Source organism: Aythya ferina (genome assembly GCF_964211825.1).
Source record: "Aythya ferina genome assembly, chromosome: Z".
Lineage (NCBI taxonomy): Eukaryota > Metazoa > Chordata > Aves > Anseriformes > Anatidae > Aythya > Aythya ferina.
This window is the reverse complement of record NC_140299.1, coordinates 74,375,456-74,398,224: the sequence shown is the minus strand read 5'-3', so window position 1 is coordinate 74,398,224 and position 22,769 is coordinate 74,375,456. Positions and strand designations below refer to the sequence as shown.

The following is a 22,769-nucleotide window of genomic DNA, read 5'->3' as shown; positions in this document are numbered from 1 at the left end:
GACAGGATGGGTCAATGGGCAGAAGCCAGTGGGATGAGGTTCAACACGGCCAAGTGCCGGGTCCTGCACTTTGGCCACAAAAACCCCGTGCAGTGCTACGGGCTTGGGGCAGAGTGGCTGGAAAGCTGTGCAGAGGAAAGGGTCTGGGGCTGCTGGTTGATGCTCACCTGAACAGCAGCCAGCAGTGTGCCCAGGGGGCCAAGAAGGCCAGCGGCATCCTGGCTGTGTCAGGAGCAGTGCAGCCAGCAGGAGCAGGGAGGGGATCGTCCCCCTGTGCTCTGCTCTGGTGAGGCCGCACCTCGAGTGCTGTGCTCAGCTTTGGGCCCCTCACTACAAGAAGGACATCGAGGTGCTCAAACATGTCCGGATACGGGCTACGAAGCTGGTGAAAGGCCTGGGACTCAAGTCCCATGAGGAGCGGCTGAGGGAACTGGGGTTGTTTAGTCTGGAGAAGAGGAGGCTCAGGGGAGACCTCATTGCTCTCTGCAACTGCCTGAAAGGAAGGTGTGGAGAGCTGGGGGTTGGTCTCTTCTCACGGGTCACTAGCAATAGGATGAGAGGGAATGGCCTCAAGTTGTGCCAGGGGAGGATCAGGTTGGAAATGAGGAGACATTTCTTCTCAGGAAGAGCAGTCAGGCACTGGGACGGGTTGCCCAGGGAGGTGGTGGAGTCACCGTCCCTGGGGGTGTTCAAGGCGGGGTTGGACCTGGTGCTTAGGGACAGGGTTTAGTGGGTGACAGTGGTGGTAGGGGAACAGATGGACCGGATGATCTTGGAGGGCTTTTCCAGCCTTAATGATTTTATGATAGACAATTGTCTGTCAGCGTTGGTTTCTAATATTTGGTTTTATAAGGGTTCAAAGGACAGAGAAGATGAACCCTTGATAAGCATTTAAGTCCTAGTTGCTGTGTTTCCTATGGGAATCAAGAGTAAGGAAGAGTCTGAGAACTCTTCAGAACATTTTTCTCTTCTGTTTCTTAGTTGCACACGTTGGATTGTTCCTAATTCTGTTAATTGATTTAGTATGACTTCCATAGGCTTCTGCTTGTCTCGAAATAGCATAAGCTTATAATTCAGTAATTTAATAGCTGAAATGTATTTCAGGCTTGTGTAGATGTTATTTTTGTGACAAGCTGCCAATGGACAAGGAATATGAATTAGTACTGAGTTCATGTGGCTTTTATTAATTACCATTGTAACCACTGATACCTCATACTGACTTTCCAGTGTCTAAATGATACTGGACATTAAAATAAGCTGGGTGTATTTGGCTTCTAATAAATCAAAAAAAAAAAGTAGTTCTCACTGATGCTTCTCTACTTAATTTTAAGATAAAAATAATCTGAATTAAAAATAATTGAGATGAATTAAAATTAAAAATAATTGAGATGGGGCTGTTTACGTAATACCACTGCTTCACCTGCAGTAGTTTTTCTATGTAGTGGGTCACATATCTAGAATATGTTTTGCATTTCTCATTCTGAGGTTCTTCACTTGGAAAGTATTTTTGTACAGTCGTGAGTCATGATTTTGATGAACTCCTGTTTGTAAATCTGGGCCCCAAATTTCATTTTGTTTTGAGGCTTCTCTAATGTATATGTGTTTTCTGTTTTCACCCGAGTGTGAAATTCTGAAGAGGTAATGGCCTTGGGCATGCTTTAAAGAATTATTGAATCCATTTTGAAGGTTAGATGCCAAAAAAAAACACAATATGATTATTGTTCTGCATCAAGATTCGTATCAGACAATAGCTGCAGAAAGAAGTATGGTTTAAAAATGCTGGGGTCTTTATAGTTGGGATGGAATGAGTGCTAGCTTTTATTTTTGATTTAGTGACTTACTTGAAGCTCCACCATACTTAATATAATTACTACATTACCAAAAGGAGGCATTTTAATAGCACATGAGATTTTTAGGTCAGGTGTTGGTCGCTATTCAGAAGCCAGAGTCAATATATGCTTGCTAATGGGTAGATAGTGAAGATGCGTGCTGTATGTGTACGGGTTGAAACCGTTCTGTTAAGCACCATCCTTGTTGGCTGAATGCCTGACCTGCAAACTCCTGTAACACTCGGTGAAGGTGCTGAGCGAAAATGCTGTGCTTGCCACTTAGTTCCATTTTGCCACCTGTGATGAGTCAAGAGAGCCCTTGTGGCATTACTCCTGCAAAAGACTCTCACCTTAAACTAAAGGCAACATTCTTCTTAGGTTTCATTTGCTGTTTTATTTAGTCAAGCAGTCCTTGGCTTAGTAAAATCAGGGACTTAGTTGTGTCCCTTAAAAACCTTAAAACTAGATTTAACAAGATGGGACAGGTTGTTAGGCTTTAATAATAATATATCCTGTCCTGGCTTGGTGTTGGTAAGTGTTAAGTACCTTTCTCTTTGTCTTAAAATATCATCCCCTGCAAGTTTGCCACTTGTTCACATTTTCCAGAATACACACAGAGCACACAGTGGCATTTCTTGGTGGAAAAAGCAATGCATAACAAGCTCTTTTGTTATACATAGAGGGTATTAATTACCTTGACTTATGTACAGAGTGAGACTTGTGTGAAACACTTCTCAGCTTTAGATTGTCTTCAAAACTTAAAGGAAAATATGGAACCACTTGCCAACCTCACACAGATATTTGTTCCTAATCTTTAGGGCCTCTCTGGAATACCAAATGAAGCACATGAGATGTTAAGGTTCTTTCTCTTGCTGGAATGAAGCTGTTTGTAGCATATAAATTAAAAAACAAAACAAAACTGTTTCTTAACAAAAGTGGTATACCTTAAATGGTGTACAGTTAGACTTAAATACGATTTCCATTGGAGTTGTTGTCTTCTCTCTCATTTTAGGAAATTTTTTTCATCAAGTCTCTTAAACTCCTGTATCTTGCTCTAGGAAAATCTATTACTGGGGTGTGTAAATTTGCTAATGAATTTAATTTTTATTACTTTAACAGTTATTACTCCATTGTGATAGTTCCTAGAATAATGTGCCTGTTTCAGAGGTGGTGTTCTGTTTAAAAGTGCTCTCAAGGACTCTTGAGTCAGTTCCTTGAAATGTAACCATTGGTCACTTACCTGTTACAGGACCCAAATAAGCATACGTTGGGAGAAAAAAAAAAAAAAAAAAGAGAAAAAGAAAAGAAAAGAAAAGAAAGCTGTTTGCCAAAGTGGAAGACTTTAGAATCTGTATGGATTTCGTGCTTCTCTGAGTCTAGTTAAGAAATTAATTATGCAGGAAGATAAGTTGGGAATTAAAAACCAAATGTGTTACAGTAGTTAGAGCAGTCCCAGTTACTACTGACTTGCACCTGTTCTGTGTAAGTAACTCTTTATAAATACATTACATGCATATTTATTGAAAAGTTATCAGCCTCTCTGGCTGTAAGACTTCAAAACAAATAAGAAACCCCCTGCACCCCCCAAAAAAACCACAAAAACAAAAACAAAAACTACCATCCTTACAGTGGAGATTTGGAACAGCTGAAGGGGGCCTTTTTAAACTGTCCATTGGTTATATATGACCTGTTCTTTCGTACTATTCAGAGAGCTACAGATAACAGTCGATGTCAATACTGAGACAGCAATTTCTCTCTTTTAGGTTTTGCCATTTATACTGCATAATAAGTGTGTCTTGTTTCCTTGTCCACCCCTTCCCTAAATACTTTAGCTAATGGGAATGATGACAAGAAATTAAAAGAAGGCAGATCTCCAATCTCTCCTTCTCGTGTCCTTCATCTTCGTCAAATTCCAAGTGATGCCACTGAAGCAGAAGTAATTTCATTAGGTCTCCCTTTTGGCAAAGTGACCAATCTCTTGATGCTAAAAGGAAAAAGTCAGGTATGTTTTCAATGTTTTAATTTTGCAAGCAAGGCTGATGATGTCATTCATGTTATATAACCCTTTTTATATTGCATTTGATTGAAATGGTTGCAGTGATGTCTAAATATTTCATTGAGGGCTCAAGATTTTCGTATTTTCAAATGTGGAAGGATATCTTGGTATTTAATGCTTTTAATATATTTTTGATTAAAAAATTACCTAGTAACCTGTTGATAATAATAGTAAACATTTAAACACCTTACATAAGAATATGTAGATGATCAAGAACTATGCTGCCACTATTTAGCTCTCTTGAAATAACCTGCTTGATTAAATAATTAACACACATATTAATTATTTTATGTGAAATAAATTGCTTACGTTTTTTATAAGTTCTTTTAGATGAGAAGGGGTAGTTCACATGGTGAATGAACACTAGAATCCTAAAAATAAAAGACATTCATTCATAAATTGTCTAGAGCGCTGGACCGGGTTAATATTATGATTAAACTGATAGATGTTTAGTGTTCTGTTCCTACTGCTTCGTTCAGTAGGTGTATCTGCAACCTAAGCAATAGTGGTTTGATTCAGGAATCTTATAAATTCATTAGCAGTGAATTTTTATTAGCATAGCTTCCCACGTCATACTTACTCCACCACTTTTTTAATGAGTGCTGAGAGAGCGCATGTCCTTGCAAGACCATTCTCATAGATAAAAATCTATTAAGAAAATCAAATCAAATATCCCTCACAAACTTGCATACATGAACACATTTTAATGCTGAGCAAATCAGCACTACAATTTCATGTAATCTTTTTTCTACTCAGAGTGGAATTGGGAATAAGTGATGGTTTGATGCTTTGTTCTTTCCTGTAAACAAAACAATGTTGAAAACTGTTACATATTTATTGCAGGCTTTTTTGGAAATGGCTTCTGAAGAAGCTGCTGCTAATATGGTGAACTTCTATACTTCTGTTACACCTCTCCTCCGCAGTCAGCCTGTTTATATTCAGTATTCCAATTACAGAGAACTTAAGACTGACAATCTACCTAATCAGGCTGTGAGTATATTATTTCCATTTAACAGGGTAAAATTGTAAATGACTTGCATCTGTAAATAAACAGACTACTTTCTACCAGCACTACACCAATAGTCAAATTCTAATAGATGTTTTTTTCTGTCAATTGTAACCTAGACAGGAAGTTACTTCAGACAGGGACTTCTCAATGTTACTGTGGAGGAGATCAGGTTCAGAACATTCATCCCAATGACCAGGAAATCCAGTGAAAGTGGCAAGGAAGCCTGCATGGATGAATAAGCAGCTTCTGACTGAACTCATACAGACTCACAGAATTGAAGAGGTTGGAAGGGACCTGGAGAGATCATCGGGTCCAACCCCCCTGCCAAAGCAGGTTCCTTAGAGCAGGCTGCCCAGGTAGGTGTCCAGACGGGCCTTGAATATCTCCAGAGAAGGAGACTCCACAACCTCCCTGGGCAGCCTGTCCCAGTGCTCTGTCACCCTCACCACGGAGAAGTTCTTTGGCATGTTGGTGTGGAACTTCCTGGGCTCCATCTTGTGGCCATTGCCCCTTGTCCTGTCCCCACAAACCACCGAAAAGAGGTTGGCCAAATCCCTCTGTCTCCCACCCCTCAGGTAGTTATACACATTGATGAGATCCCGTCTCAGCCTTCTTTTCTCCAGGCTGAACAGAGCCAGGTCTCTCAGCCTTTCCTCATAGGGAAGATGCTCCAGGCCCTGTATCATCTTTGTGGCCCTCTGCTGGACTCTTTCCAGGAGATCCGTCTTCTTTGTACTGGGGAGCCCAGAACTGGACACAGTACTCCAGGTGAGGCTTGACCAGGGCAGAGTAGAGGGGGAGGATCACCTCCCTTGACCTGCTGGACACACTCCTTTTAATGCACGCCAGGATCCCATTGGCCCTCTTGGCCACCAGGGCACACTGATGGCTCACAGTCAACCTGTCGTCCACCAGGACCCCCAGGTCCTTCTCCTCAGAGCTCCTCTCCAGCAGGTCGTCCCCCAGCCTGTACTGATACATGCTGTTGTTCCTTCCCAGGTGCAGGACTCCACACTTGCTCTTGTTAAACCTCATTTGTTTTCTTCCTGCCCGTCTCTCCTGCCTGTCCAGGTCTCGCTGAATGGCAGCACAGCCTTCTGCCGTGTCAGCTTTTAGCCTAGTACTTGTTCCACCAAGTTCCATCTGGAACTCCACCATCTCATGGTTGCTGCATCCCAGGCTGCCCCCAACCTTCACATCCCTAACAAGCCTGTCCCTGTTGGTAAGAACGAGGTCCAGGAGCACCCCGTGCCTCGTCGGCTCCTCCACCACCTGGTGGAGGAGCATGAAGTGGCATGAAGTCCGTGGTGGAAGCCAGTCAGTAGGGGTAGATACCGTGTTGTCCAATATTGTTTAACATCTTCATTAATGTCCTGGATGATGGGATGGGACACATCCTCAGCGTGTTTGTGGACCAGAACTGGGAGGAGCATTTGACATCCCAGATGGCTGTGCTGCTTGCTGTTCAGAGGGTCCTCAAGCTGGAGAAACGGACGGGAATCTGATGAAGTTCGACAGAGGGAAATGCTAAGTCCAGCACCTGGGAAGGAGTAGTCCCAGGCACAACTGAGCAGCGAGGCCAAGCAGTTGGAAAACAGAGAGACCTCAGAAAAACCTGGGGATGCTGAGAGGGACCCCAACTTGACCATAAGCCAGCAGTGTGCCCTTGCAGCAAAGAATGCCAACAGCCTCCCAGGTGGCAGAAGGCAGACTGCAGTCAGCAGATTGAGGGAGGTGATTCTCCTCTTCTATTCAACACTGGTGGGGCACATCTGGAGTGCTGTGTCCAGTCCTGGCCTCCTCATGACAAGAGAGACACGGGCTTAGTGGAGCAACTTCATAAAAGGCCTCAAAGGTGGTTAGGAACTGGGGTGTCTGTCATACAAGGAGAGCCTGAGACTGTTCTAGTCTGAGACTGGACCAGAGACTGGCCAGAGCCAGGTCTGTTCAGCCTGAGGAAGAGAAGGCTCAGGGATCTCTTAGCGATGTGGGGCAAATACCTCATGAGGGGAGAGTGAAGAGGGTGGAGATAGACTCTTCTCAGATATGCCCTGTGACAGGACAAGAAGTCGTGGGCACATTCATATACAGAAAAATCCACTGAAACTTTAAAAAAAAAAAAAACACAAAACTTTTTACTGTGAGCATAGTAAAACACTAGAATGTGTTGCTGAAAGAGGTTATGCAGTCTCCATCCCTAGAGGCATTTAAAACTTGACTGTAAGCAGTCATAAGCAGCCCGCTTTAGGTGACCTTGCTCTGAAACAAGGGCATTGGAGTAGATGATCTCTGAAGGTACCTTCCAGCCTCAGCTGTTTTGTGATTCTGTTTGGAGCTGTTGAGAGACATGGGGTGCACTTGTCTTCCTTATGTAAAGCGAGACAGGATCCTCAGGCTGTCCCCTTTTAGAAAACAAACTAGGAAGGAAACTGGGAACACTCTGTTAGGTGTTCCAGTAGAGATGGATGTATATTTCTGAAAAAAAAAACACAAATTATGCATTGTGTCTTTGTGTGTTGACTTTTTCCTTCAAGTCCTGCTTAGCTTCTTTAGGAGAATCTCGTTTCTCTCTGCTATGAGATGTGATGTGGTTACAGTAGTGTTTATTACCTACTGCAAGAGAAGTTCCTTGCTCCTTCTGTGAATCTCCCAGTATGTATGCCGTGCTGAAGACTCTATTGCTTGCCCCATTCTTCTCCAGAGCACTTCAGTTAAAGACACTCTTATTTGGGGGGAGGAAGCATTAGCCTCTCTTACAGCATTCTGCATGAACCAGGATGGAAGATGGCAGCCATCCTTTTTGCTTTCCAGGCACAAATTGTAAGTCAGACAATAATGTATGAAGGAAGAAATGCTTCTGGTTCTGTCTCTTCGTATGTTCTAAGAATTTCATGTTTTTTCCTCTGAATTAACAGATGAAATAAGTGAATTCTTCAGAGCTCACTGCTCCTATTAGTTAGAGAATAATAAAAACTGCTTCAAAATTGTTTTTCTGTTTTCCAGTCGATGAAAGGGCGTAGTGCATGGAAGTTATAGTTTATAATAATTTCTCAACAAATAGTTTTTAAGGACATACTATGTCTTGCAGATGTAGAGGTAACTGTTCCTGGTGTTATTTTCCTTTGTAAAGATAAATGAACGCAAACTGCGTTAAACATTACAGTATTTGTCTTGTGGGCTTTGAGACATCTTCTCATTTGCTTAGGTGCCCTGTCAGAAGGATTCATTTTCTAATGTGAAGAAGTCAAAACATTTCTATGCATCTTTTCTAGATAGCTTTCTGTTTTTAAAAATAAGATAGTTTTTATGAGTTACTATTTTGTTAATCATACTTGTCAAGTGTAAACTTTGGTCAGGCAGTACTCTACATCAGGGATTTTGAAGGCTAACAGCGTGAAAGAGCTTTTGGCATGGATAGTCAAGCCTTCATTTCAGAAGAAAAAGTCCTCTGTATAAGGAAAGGACCAGGAAGTTTCCTCAGTGAAGAGGTTTCAAGACAATATCATCAGGCTCATGTTTCTGATAATACAATTGGGAACTGATTTCTGGTCCAGATGCAGTAGGAGATGGGCAAGTGTCTATGGATTCATTTTGCAATGGCCAAGAACACCCCTGTTGTCCTTTTAAGTGGATTTTAGCACAAGATGAAGGTTTCGCTTCATTGTCATTGAAGCCACTGTCATTTGTCACAGTAATAGTTGTATAATTTCAGTTTAGGTTTTGATCTTTAGTAACTACATAGCCATGCTTCATTGAGGGAGATGTTATGTTATTCATGTCCTGTTTGCAAGATGAGATTCGTAATTTCTCTCAATGCCTAGAACTATAAAAGGAAGCTCTTGAATGATGAGTTTATCAATTAGCATGGAAGGTATATGATTTAAAAAAAATCTCCACATTTAATGTTTTCTATTTAGTTTTCAATCTAGTTTTCAACACAAGTATGATCATTGTTACATTCAATATTAAGCAGTTTTGGAAAAAGTGATTGAAGAATATTCCCAGAGGGAGCTACTCTAAAGACTAATTGTTCTCTAATTGGACTTCTGGATGAGGTTTCTAACAGGAACTTGACACTAGTAATACCGTTTTTCAATGAACATTTATGGTTAAGTATAGAAATATTAAAAACTGAAGGAGCTTGAGGTATCCTTGAAGTAGGAATTCTGTGAGTAATTGAGCTCACCTAACAGCTTTTTGCTGCCAAAAGAGAAAGTCTCCTGCTTCCAGCTGCATGTCCTATTCTTTCCTTCACAGCGACAGTGCTTGCTGGAGTCTTCCGTGAGTGACTCAGTTCATAACATGGCATTTGAAACAAACAATTTTTCTGGGTTAGTATGTTGAATACACGTAGGTTTGGGTTCAGAGGAAAAATGTAGCAGGATCGACTCACAGTAACAGTGAGCCATTCAGTCAGCATATTACATCTTTAAGAACTGCACTCGGAAGTTCAATTTACCTAGAAATTTGTCATCAGATTCATTATTTATAAGTTAACCGTGGTACTGTGATTTCAGGTACACATTTTTATGCCTTTTGTGGGTTAATGTTGGCTGTCCATCAGGTGCCCACCAAGCTGCGCTCTCACTCGTGCTCCTCAGCAAGACATGGGAAGAAAATATGATGAATAAACTCATGGGTTGAGATAAGGACAGGGAGATTACCTCACCGCTTACCATCCTGGGGAAAACAGTCTTGACCTGGGGAAGAGTAATTTTTCACCCATTAAAAGTAGAGTAGAACTACTCTAGAAGAGAGCTCAGGTAGAGTTGGAGAATGATGAGCAAAAAAAAAACACCTAAGCTGACCTTCCACCTGCAGGCCCCTGTCTTCGCTCCTGCTTGTGCTATCTTTTCCCTTTCCCAGGTGGTGCAGGGGGACAGGGAATGGGTGTTGCTGTCAGTTCATGATGCCTGGTCTCTGCTGCTCCAAAGCAGTGTATTTTGTCCTCGCATCTTGCTGAGGGGTGTGGGGGTGAGAGGTCCCTAAAGCTGAAAGCCTGCTGTGTACTTCTGGACAGTGGTAAAAGTGAACTGATGGAGTGATTTGATGATGCAGTTCCTTGGTGTTTCCAAAGATTGCTGCTTATGCTGCCTATGAAAGAAGAAGTCAGATCAGTTTGTCTAACTATATTTTTTTGTCTGCTGTGAAGTCTGTCTTCTAGAGATTTGTTTTGCTACAGAGCACAGTTTGCAGATCATTATTAGTGTTCTGATCATGTTTTAGCCTCTCACCTGTATTCACTTGGTATACTGAAATGTTTGTTTCTATGGCCTTTATATTCTGCATGACATAGAGATACTTCTTACAATACGTTTTGAAAGAACTTTTGCCATTTGTAGATTTTAACATGAGATAACAGCTCTCAATGGCTTCAGAACCTGAAGAAAACAAGTCTTCAGTCAGTTCTTTTCACTGAATAAAGCCTGTTTTTTCCCTGTTACCATGTCAGTAACAAAGAATCAGGCATACCGTAAAAACCTGCCAGTTAATTTTTACATTTGTGTTTTCTTAAACATACAGGTAATGTATAAATACTAAAGACATATTACAGAATCATGGAACTGTAGGGGTTGGAAGGGACCTGGAGAGATCATCGGGTCCAACCCCCTGCCAATGCAGGTTCCTTAGAGCAGGCTGCCCAGGGAGGCATCCAGACAGGCCTTGAATATCTCCAGAGAAGGAGACTCCACAACTCCCTGGGCAGCCTGTCCCAGTGCTCCGTCACCCTCCCCGTGAAGAGGTTCTTTGGCATGCTGGTGTGGAACTTCCTGTGCTCTATCTTGTGGCCATTGCCCCTTGTCCTGTCCCCACAAACCACTGAAAAGAGGTTGGCCAAATCCCTCTGTCTCCCACCCCTCAGCTATTTGTACACATTGATGAGATCCCCTCTCACAAGCACCCATGCCTTCTAGCAACCTAGCCCATGAGATACTCCCAAGCAGGTCCTGGAAGAGATCGACGTTGGCTCTCCAAAAGTCCAGGACAGCATTCCTGCTTTTAGCCTTACTTCTTCCACCAAGTTCCATCTGGAACTCCACCATCTCATGGTCGCTGCATCCCAAGCTGCCCCCAACCTTCACATCCCTAACAAGCCCATCCCTGTTGGTAAGAACGAGGTCCAGGAGCACCCCCCGCCTCGTTGGCTCCTCCACCACCTGCGTCAGAAAATTTTCCTCATCGCATTGTAGGAACCATTTGGACTGCTCATGCCTGGCCGAGTTGCTTACCCAGCAGGTGTCTGGGTAATTGAAGTCCCCCATGAGAACCAGCGCCCGTGATCGTGAGGCTACTAGCAGCTGCTTGTAGAAGGCCTCATCGACCTCCTCCTGATCTGGTGACCTGTAGTACACCCCCACAGCATTGTCCCCCTTACCAGCCCACCCCTTAATTCTCACCCACAAGCTCTCCACTTGTCCTTCACCCTCCCCCAGCTGGAGCTGGGTACACTCTAATTGCTCCCTCACATAAAGGGCAACCCCACCCCCTCGCTTCCCCAGCCCATCTTCACTAAAGAGGACATAGCCCTCCATGACAGCGTTCCAGTCATGCGAGCTGTCCCACCACATCTCTGTGATCGTAATGAGATTGTGGCCCCACGATCAAACACAGATCTTGAGCTCATCCTGTTCATTTCCCATGCTCCGTGCATTGGTATCATGGCACTTCAGGGAAGCAGCAGGCACAGTTACCCCTGGAGCGATGCAAGAAGATTCTGGATGGGGTATCGGGATCATTGCCTTCTCTGAGGAGCCCTCGGACAATCCTATGGGACAGCTCAGAGGTTTTTCCCTACTGTCTTCAACAGTGAGAGCAGTGACAACTTCCCCCAGCCCTTCTCTGTCACTTTTAGCTCCCCTCCCTTCCCCCATCACACCTAGTTTAAAGCCCTGGTAATTAGCCCAGAGGGCTTGCTCCCCTACATGTACATATATGTACATAGATATACGTATATCTTATATAAATTATAGAATGTTATGGGTGTGTAAGGATTTTGATTTTTTCTGTGCAAGTGCTGCAAACAGTGATTGCAACAAGCATCACTGTTCATTTCTAATTTGTGCATGCAAGTCACTGGAATCGTGCAAAGTTTTCAGGCTGGTAAACGTTATTTGTCTCTTTCCTCATCTGAGATCGCTGGATTGTTTTTTTATCCTCAGAAACAAATAAGGTGATGTTAAGTGTGTGGTGTATGTAACAGCCTCAGGAAAACTACACCCATATTTGCAAGTAGAACAAGGAGTGCAAAAGACCCCATGTTTCTCAGCATTTTCAGCTCAGTATATGATAGTCTTTGCTTTCTCCTTCTATTAAAATTAAAACGGTCCACTTTTAAAATATATGTGTGCATTTCACTTATGATTCTTTCATTTGAATTAGATTTAAATTGTAGAGATTTCAATCATGTAGCTGACGACTACATTGCTGACATCCTTGTGTCTAGGCTCAGCCCTGAGGGACACTTTGTTTTTGCAGGGTTACATGTTTATGGAACCAGATAACATCCATACCCTGTGTCATGTTTAGTCCATCTTCCAAGGGAAGAGTGTTACTGAGATATGGCTTCAAGTCACAACATTATGTTTGGAAAGGAATGTCTCTCCACAGGGCTCTTAGAATTAATCTTGAAGTCCTTTTTGAGGAAAGCATATCAAAAACGCTTATTCAGACTACTCAAGTTCCACTGAGGCAGTTTGAGGAGTGAGTTGAAAGGTGTGGGTTTGGTTTTTGCAGCCAAGAACTCAGCTAAGAAAACAGAGCAATGTATGCACCTTTAAGCTTATGCTTGCCAAAACTCAGTTCCTGAAGAGAATGAAATCCTAATAAAGCAGGTGAAGTAGTCTGTGGTACTCTGACTGTTTGGTAGTCCATTACCATGTCACTGTTGCATTGATTTGCTGGAATATACCTCCAGAACAACAAAAGTTTACAGAATCAAAGCAAAATGTTGCTTATATGGCATTACAAAGTAGAAAGAGTATAACTGAAAAAGAAAATTAAAATTCTGTGAGTATCATCTGACTTCTTTTATCGGAGGGGGAAGGTGAGGAGGGATGATTTACATAACATTTTCGTAGATAATCATATAAAAGGAACAAGGTTTTTTAAAGTTGCATTTTAAAATGCATTTTGCATGCTTTTCTTTGTAAACTAACTTAATTTAGATATAAATAACTTGTGTATATGTAAGTTAATTGTGGTGTCTGCTGTGTCATGATTTCAGAGAGCCCAAGCTGCATTGCAAGCTGTGAATGCTGCACCAGATGCTCTTGCTGCTGGAGGTGGAGTCGTTCCAGGTCAAGGTTCTGTTCTTCGAATCATTGTTGAAAATGTTTTCTACCCTGTCACTTTGGAAGTGCTGTATCAGGTAATGAGAACTGGTAAAACTAATAATAAAATCTGTTTCTATGTTGCTGGTGTAATACAGTTATTTTTTTATTTATTTTTTAATACCTAGGGATCCTCAATTGTGTATTGTTCATTCTGAATGAGGATTGCCACTTCAAACATGATTTGTTTTTGTGTAGACATCTAGGCTTGAACTGATTTTGCACAAAAAAAAAAAAAATCAAAGTAAACAGGATTTTTGTAGTCAGCTATTCATGTGTGTTTGTTTGTTTGTTTGTTGTTTTTTTAATGTTTCTTTCACTCCCTTCATTAAGACCACACAATAAGATTTCTCTGGAAGCAGCGATAAATTCAAAAACCTTCTTTGAATTTATGCCCAAATTATGAGCTGGTGAAATCTTGGTTGTTATGAAGTTGTGGAACAAATGCTTTAGCACTCCTTGTACTAGGTAACTTTTGTAGGTTGCGTTATATATGACCATTTTATATTCATTTTTATATTTTAATACAAGTGATATAATATACAAGTATAGTTGTTTGGACAAATGTTTTAAATTATCATCAACCCTTAGAATATTACTTGCTTTAACTACTGAAAGCTTGGAATAGTGGTAGCTTTCAGAATAACAGCAATTCCTGTACCTAACCTTGTGCATTTTTTTATCTTTTGTTGCTTCTGACTAAGGAAACAGTGGAAGAAGAAATTCATATTATTTTACTTGAATATGGTTAATGTTCACTTCAGTGCTGAAGAATTATATTTTTCAATGTTTGAGATGTCCAATAACCCTCACTTAACTACTTTTACAATAGCTCTAGAAAATTAAGCAATACTTCAAAAAGGAACTTAATTGGCGTTATTAACAAGGGACATTATCCTCTAATTAGAGCAGCATTTTGTGTGTGATAGATAACTACAACGTAACATTATTCTGTAAGTGTGTTAATGGAAATGAAAATGTTCACTGATAAGTATAGCCTCATGTAGAATCAGGCAGGCTGTCAACCAAAGCTTCAATTATATTTTGTATGTCTTAACTGATTGCAAAGACCCTTTTACCTTTCCCTCTCCTCTCCTCCCCTTCCCTTTTTTTCTTTTTGTTTTCTCCCCACAATTCACCTTAAAATATTTATTATAAGAAACAGAATGCTCAGTCTTATCTTTGTAGAAGCAAAGTTGGTGTATGCCATAGGGTTTAGGTTTAAAAACAAATAGTTATAAGTGGAATTTCATTAACTTAAAAATGTCTGCTTGCTTCTGTTGAAATACACGTGGAAGCATACGTTCAGAAACTGTACTTAGGCTGTACTTAAGGGGAAGTGCTTTGTGAGCAGGAACTCAACAGCTAATTTTAAATTGCTGTGAAAAAAGTTTCTGTTCTGTCTTCCACCACAAAACGATGACTGCAGCATGAAATCCTGAGAGACTGAAAAAGTGGGCGCAAAGGTTAAGGACAATGTATCTTGTTTCCATGATTCTGGGCCTAATAGGCTAGCAAGAGATGCTTGTCCTTATCTCTGGCCTTTCTTTCCATTCCAGGATTAATACTTGTCTGGGGGGTTCTGCATTCCTGACTGCTGTGGTGCTTTGCATTGCTTCCAGTAGTTTGTTCTAAAACTGCCAGTGCTTTCCAAACTCTCCTTTCCTGTTTCATTGTTACTCTGGACATTGTTTTTTTGCACTTGCATGATACACCCTAGCTACCCTTTTGTCCTCATTCTTTGTGGGCTCACTTTTTTGTAGACATTGTCGTTGTGTCATGTAGTGAGCGTGTCATGTGCTACATGTCCTCATTCTGAGTGTACATTTATTTAGTTTCAACCTTTTTAAATTTTTCTGCAATGCCTTTATTTGCAGTAAATCAAATGCCATTCAATTGTAAATTAGGAGTAAGTGCCAAACAAGGTCTTTATCTTGCTTTTTTCCTTCTTTGTCTTCTAGCTTGGTCAGTGGGCCTGTGTAATTTATTTCAGGCACATAAAACTACTTAAGATGTATGTTTGGTCACCAAATTTGCAAAATTTGCTTGAAATACAGAATGTAAGGGTGTCTTAAAAGGCTTTTGCAGTTCCCATCTAACTGACTTGTGAAAATCCATGTTTCAAAATTGCTTTGATTATCCACAGTTTCTTTGCACACATTGGATAAAGACCCCTCTGCTCTTAGTTAAGGTTATTGCCTGTTCTTTAGGGGCATTTTATTCTTCTCCCCCATCTTTTGTATCTTTTTATTATTAGTAGTATTTATTTATTTATTTTAATTTTTACCTGAAACAGAATTCTGATATCACTCTATTTCTATTCAGGTCTCGCAAAAGAAATCTCTTAGAAAATTACTAAAAGTATTAAAATAGTAGTTTTTATGGTGCAAAAATTATTCTTTTTTTCTTAAAGTCCATATTCCTTGCTTCTCAGATTTTCTCTAAATTTGGACCTGTCTTGAAGATTATCACCTTCACAAAGAACAATCAATTTCAAACCTTGCTCCAGTTTGCTGACCCAACCAACGCATACTATGCCAAAATGGTAAGTACTCTGCTGTTTTGTTTTCTTGTGCTCTCCCTCCCCAAGATAAACTGGTCATTATATATAACATTAGTGATAGCTTGCTCTTTACCTTTCTTACTTCTTGTCATTCTAACACTCTTGCACAAGAATAACATCGGCAACCCTCATTATTTAAGAGGATAGCACTCTACCATTAACTGCAAACATGAATGTGTAGCACACAGATCAAAATCTTGCTGATTCTACCAAGTCGAAGATTGGGACTGTCGGTAGTGAAGAGTGATGGTAACTGTAGTTGTCACAAAAAACCTTCTCCTTGTCAAACTAAATGGACTATTTTCAGTGAGAATTAATCCTAATTGTAGTGTGATTAAATGTCCAGAGATCGGATGAACGCCATGTTTTACTTGTTTGAATTCCAGTGAGAAATTTACAGTAATCAATTTTTTCCCTTTAGATTTCATAATTTTAGACCAGCTGTACCCTGATTTTTAAAATGCGTGTTCTCAGCAAATAAGAAAATCTGACCTATTTGAGGCATATGTTTCTGTGGTGGGTTAACCTTGACTGGCTGCCAGGTGCCCTCCAAACTACTCCCTGAGTCCCCCTCCTCAGCAGGGCTAGGGGAGAAAATAAGATGAAAAACCTTGTGGATTGAGATAAGGACAGGGAGATAGTTCACCAGTTACCAACATGGGCAAAACAGACTCGACTTGGGGAAGATTTATTGCCAATTAATAAGAGTAGGACAGTGAGAACTAGAAACACCTTCCACACCCCTCTTCTTGCCAGGCTCAGCTTCACTCCTGGCTCTTGTGCTGCCTCCTCCTCCCACAGGCAGTGCAGCGTTGTGAGGAATGGGGATTGTGGTCACTCCACAGCTCTTTGTGGCTACTGCTCCTTCCTTCTCACACTCTTGCCCTACTCCAGCTTGGGGTCCGTTCATGGGATGCAGTCCCTCATGAACCGATCCAGTGTAGGCCCTTCCCATGGGCTGCAGCTCCGGCCCGGGGCCTGCTCCTGCGGGGGCTCTCCATGGGCCGCAGCCTCCTCCAGGCCACATCCACCTGCTCCACCGGGGGCTCCTCCACCCATGGGGGGGCTGCAGCGTGGAGATCTGCTCCATGTGGGACCCATGGGCTGCAGGGGGACAGCCTGCTCCACCAGGGGCCTCTCCCTGCACAGCCCACAGGGGAACTGCTGCTGCCTGCCTGCAGCACCTCCTGCCCTCCTGCTGCACTCACCTGGGGGCTGCAGGGCTGTTCCTCACTCCTCTCTCCCAGCTGCTGCACAGTTCTTTTACCCATTCTGAAAAATATTATCATACAGGTGCCACCAGCTTCAGTGAAGGATTTAGTTTAGGATTCTGTAACTGGCTCTGTCTGACAGGGTGAGCCTCCATCTCCTCACCGAGGCTACCCTGTTAGTACCCCTGCTAACAATACCCTGCCATGTAAACACAACACAGAGTTTTGTCAAAAAAAAAACACAACACAACAACAAACTTTTATAACTAATTTCCTTGTCATGCCTAAATATTTTAATTTCAAGGGAAATGTGTTGGTTTCCTGAGTCTGGAGTAATTCAATAATTAAATACAGGTAGTCAAGACCTCCAGGATTTTCGCAGAAGGGACAGTAATGTAACAAATTGTCATTTGCAGTACTTGAACTGTGAAGTAAATAATAAGAACAGAAAAAAAAATAATGCCATGCTTAATTGAAACTGTCTGAGACACTTCACGTTTTTCCATAACATATGTAGTCACCTCAATACTAGTAAGTAAATGCAGTCATTTAAAACTTCCCATAAAAGGTAAGCAAAAGAGCAGATTTTGTTAAGAATTAAGTGGTATTCAGAATTTTCCCCCAAAAAAATTACCAAAAGGATAGAGTAAGTGGAACATTTATACTTGTTTTATTATTGAAGTTGTCTTTATTTTCAGCTTCAAAATGGAAAGAACAGAATATTCTTTTGTTACTATTGGTACTTGTACTTAGTCCACATATTAACTTTCATTAATGCATCTACCAGGTAAATTCACTTATCTTTAGAGATTAAGTAAATGTTGGAAATTAGTAATTTTAGTTGGGACTATAGCCTGTTTGTTAACAATAACATCTTTACTTAAAGAATGGTATTATTAATAATAAATGATACCCTATTAGAGATATGAGGGAAATTTGTATGATTACTCAGATAATGTAAACTGAACTGAAGTCATAATCCTGTATGTTATGGCAAACCAGTGTCTTTTGAGTATTATTTTTAACTTCACCCACCATGATCAGAAATGGTGCGGCTAGCAGGACGAGGGAAGTGATACTCAGCTCTGTACTCCCTTCTGGTAAGGACACGCCTTGAGTACTATGTTGAGTTTTGGGCACCTTACTATAAGAAGGACACTGAGGTTCAGGAACGTGTCCAGAGAAAGGTGAGGAATCTGGTGAAGGATTCTTCGAGAACAAGTCTTATGAGGACTGTTTGAGGAAACTGCGGTTGTTTAGCCTAGAGAAAAGGAGGCTCAGGGGAGACCTTATTGCTCTCTAGAACTAGATTAAAGGAGGTTGTCGCAAAGTGAGGGTCGATCTCTTCTCCCAAGCAATAAGAGATGGGACAAGAGGGAATCGCCTCAGGTTGCGCCAGGAAAGGTTTAGGTTGAATATGGGAAAAATTTCTTCACTGAAGGGGTTGCGAACCATTTAAACAGGTTGTCCCAGGAAGTGATTGTGTCACCATCTCTGGAGGTATTCAGAAGATGTGTACATGTGGTGCCTAGGGATTTGGTTTAGAGGTGGACTTGGCAATGCTAGGTTAACAGCTGGACTTGATGATGTCTTTGAACCTAAATGATGTTATCATTCTGTCATTCTGTAATTCTTTTATGATTGGTCTGAGCAAAAAAAAAATGCTACTACTTTGATCTCTCTCAGAATAACTAGTGTTAAAAGAAGGAGTTTCATTATGTTATAGGGACCATAAATATGTTCAAATTAGTGTCACTACTAGTACCTGATAGCATGTGTTAAGAAGGAAACAAGTAAGATTAAAAGTAGAAAATCATAGAATGGCTGGCTCAGGTTGGAAGGGACCTTAAAGATTATCTAACTCCCCTGCCATAGGCAGGGATGCCACCCATTAAATCAGGTTGCCCAACACCCCATCCAGCCTGGTCTTAAACACCTCCAGGGATGGAGCATCCACAACTTTTCTTGGAAACCTGTTCCAGTGCCTCACTACCCTCTGAGTGAAGAATTTACTTCTAATGTCTAGGCTAAATCTATCCTCTTTTAGTCCTCCCTTATCCTATCATTATCTACCCGAATGAAAAGTTGCTCTACATCTTTTTTATAAGTCCCTTTAAGTATTGAGAGGTTGCAGTGAGGTCTCCCTGGAGCCTCCTGTTCTCCAGGCTGAACACCCCCAGCTCTCTCAGCCTGTCTTTGTAGAAGAGGTGCTCCAGCCCTCTGATCATCCTCGTGTCCCTCCTCTGGGCCTGCCCCAACATCCCCACACCCTTCTGGTGCTGGGGGCCCCAGAGGAGGACGCAGCACTCCAGGTGGGGCCTCCCCAGGGCAGAGCAGAGGGGCACAATCCCCTCCCTCCTTCCCCTGCTGCCCACCCCTCTGTTGGTGCAGCCCAGGACGCAGTCGGCCTTCTGGCTGCAGGCACCCACTGCTGGCTCGTGTCGAGCCTTTTGTCCACCAGAGCCCCCAAGCCCTTCCCTGCAGGGCTGCTCTCCAGGAGCTCTTCTCCCAGTCTGTGCTCATGGCTGGCATTGCCCCGGCCCAGGTGCAGCCCCTGGCACTGGGACTTGTTGAACCTCATTAGGTTCACGTGGGCCCACTTCTCCAGCCTGTCCAGGTCACCAGTCTTCACCAGAAATCAAGTCATTTTTTAAATCTGTGTTTCATATAGTGGAACAAGGTAATGTAATACTAATTAGTGGACTACACTAAGCTCTACACTGGATGTCTAGGGAAGGATAGGGTCAGTGTAATTGTCCAGCTCAGCTCATGTTTGAGAGCAACACCTTAGAAAGAGAAGGTGATTTTCTGATTGGATACAATTGTGGGGTGAAAATAAAGTAAACCTAGGAGGGAGGCTGCAAATACGCATTTTGTCTCTAAAAACTTAACTATTTCTACAGGCTATGGATGGCCAAAATATCTACAATGCGTGCTGCACTCTGCGTATAGAATTCTCCAAGTTAACAAGCCTTAAGGTAAAGTACAACAATGATAAAAGCAGAGATTTCACTCGCCTTGACCTTCCCTCTGGTGATGGCCCTCCAGTCATGGACTCTGCCATACCTGCTTCCTTTGGTAAGAAACCTTTACTTTTAATGATGAATATACAGGATGATCATTATGCTTTTTATGTTGCATTACCCTTCAGGATGTAGTTTTGCTGCTTGCTTTAAAGAACAAAATCTTAGACAACTTACATTAATAAATATAGCGTTTATGTCTTTTGTAGTTGCCTTCTAAGAGATAAAATTTCAGAAATTTTCTTCATTTTTAGAAGTCACTTCTGTGGCATAGAGAAAGAGGTGTCTGCTTGTAGTGACACTGGAGAGACCTTCTTGACATAAGTAGTGCATACATGCTCATCTAATCAACTTTGGTAATAAATGCAAATCATCAAACAGACTAATCTGATTAGCTGGAAGAAGTGCTCACAAGGCAATTTAGAAATCTTAGCTATTTTTCTTTAATGACAACTTTTAACAATAATACACAGCTACAAACTGTCTCACTGTTGAACAGGTACCTAATGTTGGTTAGAACAATAGAAAAGGCAGCAGAATTTTCTCCTTTCTCTTTTTATGATAGCTAGGGCAGATACTGGATTTGTTTTTTCTTTTGAATCGCTGGTTATAGTAGCTCTGATTAGAGTAATAAAGTGAGTTGTGCTTACTACTTTCTTGATTGTTTTTGCTTGTCTCCTTAAAGGCAGGCTTTGGGTCTTTATGAAATCCATGCCTATTTTTATTTCTTTTTTTGAGATTTTGCCATAGAGCATCATGGAAACATGCTGCATGGCTGTTACAAATCTTCTGTGTTTTAATGAATTATATTTACATAATCTGAAATGCAAATGAAAAGGTGAAGTAAAATTAGAAGAGATTAAGGACAAACTTGCTTGTAGGGCAGAGATAACATAGTAAACATGGTTTGGGGGGAATAACAGATGAACACTTGTCAATTTCCTTTCCCCTCACTCTTCCAAACCTGTCTTTGCTAGTAATCTCATTTTTTCAGAATCACAGAATAGCAGAGATTGGAGGGGATCTCTAGAGCTCATCTGGTCCAACGCCGTGCTAAAGCAGGGACGCCTAGAATAGGTTGGCCACGTCCAGGTGGCTTTTGAAGATTTCTGAGGAGAAAGGCTTTACAAACTCTGGGCAACTTTTGCTAGTGTTTGGTCACTCTCATTCCCAGAGATGCTCCCATTCCTTCATCGCCTTTGTGGCTCTTTGTGACTTTCCAGCGTGTCCATGTCTCCCTTGTGCTGGGGGGCCAGCACTGGACACATTGTTCCGAATGTGGTTTCACCAGTGCTGAGGACAGGGAACAATCACCGCCCTTCACCTGCTGGCAATACTTGACCCAATGCAAGCCAGGATACCACTGGGCTGCTTTGTGTCAAGGGCACTCTGCTGGCCCATTTTCAGTCTGAACCTTTATAGGAATGGTAAAAACGGCAGAGGTGTACTGATGTAAGGAAGATTATGACATCTGCCTCAAAGATGTTTTTATAGTGTAGTCATAGTGAAGAAGCTGAATAGATATTTTTCTTTTCAAAAATAGCTGTAGATTGGATGGAGTGTGCTTCTAATGTCTGTCGGCTGTTACAAGGTGGATATGCTGCCATAGGCTTGTTCAAATAATACTTAGCTGTGTGACATTAGGAAAAAATATAGGGAGTCATGTCAGTACTTATGCTTCCTATGTTATTACTTCTGCAGGCAGTTTTGATGAACTAGAAGATAAAGCAGGTATCTCTGTCAGAATAGTGCATCCAATTCCTCCTGCAGACTTGAAGTTGTTTTAATAGCAAAAATGAATTGGTCTTGATTTTTTTTTTTTTTTGAGATATTGCACTATAATGTATAACTATAAACAAGTGAATTTTATGAATGCTTTGGATTTAAAACTTTCCCTCGCCCACAGAGCATGGGCAGAGATATATGAATGAGTATGCTTTGAAATGTGCTAGCTGTAAAGAAAGTGATTTTACAAATAAAAAATGCAACAAAGAATTCCAGATCTTTCTGCATTAGTTTTATTTGACTATTCTTACATGCCTGATTTTGGTATCAGTGTGCAACATGCAGGTCTCATTTGGCAGAATGAAAGCTCTTTATCTGTTTCTTCATTAATGTTTCCATTATTATTCCTGGATTTTGAATAAGTGATTAATATCTATATGGCCAGAACTTGTCAGTATAATGCACCAGTGTGTGTATTACAAGAACACAATGACTTGCTTTGGTGTGATAAATGTATTCCATTGTTTGTATTAAAGGCACTTTGTCACTACAGATAAGAGGAGGTGTAACATGATGCGATATTCATGAGTACATGATCTGTGGTGTCTGTTTCATTTGTTGGTTTTGTAATTCATAACTGATACTTCTTACGGTGTTGTATTATTCCTGTCAATAACCATCTGTTAATGAATGTAGCTATTTTAGTCAGTGGTGGAGGTTTGAGTAGTAAAACAAACACTTCGCCAAGTTTGCAGGTTGTATTTGCTGATTATATATGCACTGTTTAAAAAAAACAGGCTAGTGTGCTAACATATGAAAGAATTCATGCTCAAGCTTGTATCTAACACAAGCTTACTTGTTGCCCAAGGTAGCACTTAACTCCATATAACATAAAAGCCACTGAGCAACCTTTGGTGCTAAGACTCTCCATGCCCTGTTATTCTAAATCCATTTAGAATACATTTGTGATTACAACTGCTGTTATTTATGAATTAATACAATCTTTAAATGTACATCTGCTTA

General features: G+C 41.3%; 1 protein-coding gene across 15 annotated transcripts in view; it reads left to right on the top strand.

Annotated features, from left to right (window-relative positions):
• Positions 1–22,769, top strand: part of PTBP3 (polypyrimidine tract binding protein 3) — a 70,950-nt gene that overhangs the window by 34,331 nt on the left and 13,850 nt on the right. For all 15 annotated transcript variants that reach the window (XM_084504498.1, XM_084504495.1, XM_084504504.1 and 12 more), the window contains 5 exons: positions 3,662–3,831; positions 4,729–4,875; positions 13,119–13,262; positions 15,659–15,769; positions 19,902–20,076. In XM_084504498.1, coding sequence (XP_084360624.1) covers positions 3,662–3,831; positions 4,729–4,875; positions 13,119–13,262; positions 15,659–15,769; positions 19,902–20,076 — 747 coding nt within the window. The remainder of the gene's footprint in view (positions 1–3,661; positions 3,832–4,728; positions 4,876–13,118; positions 13,263–15,658; positions 15,770–19,901; positions 20,077–22,769) is intronic.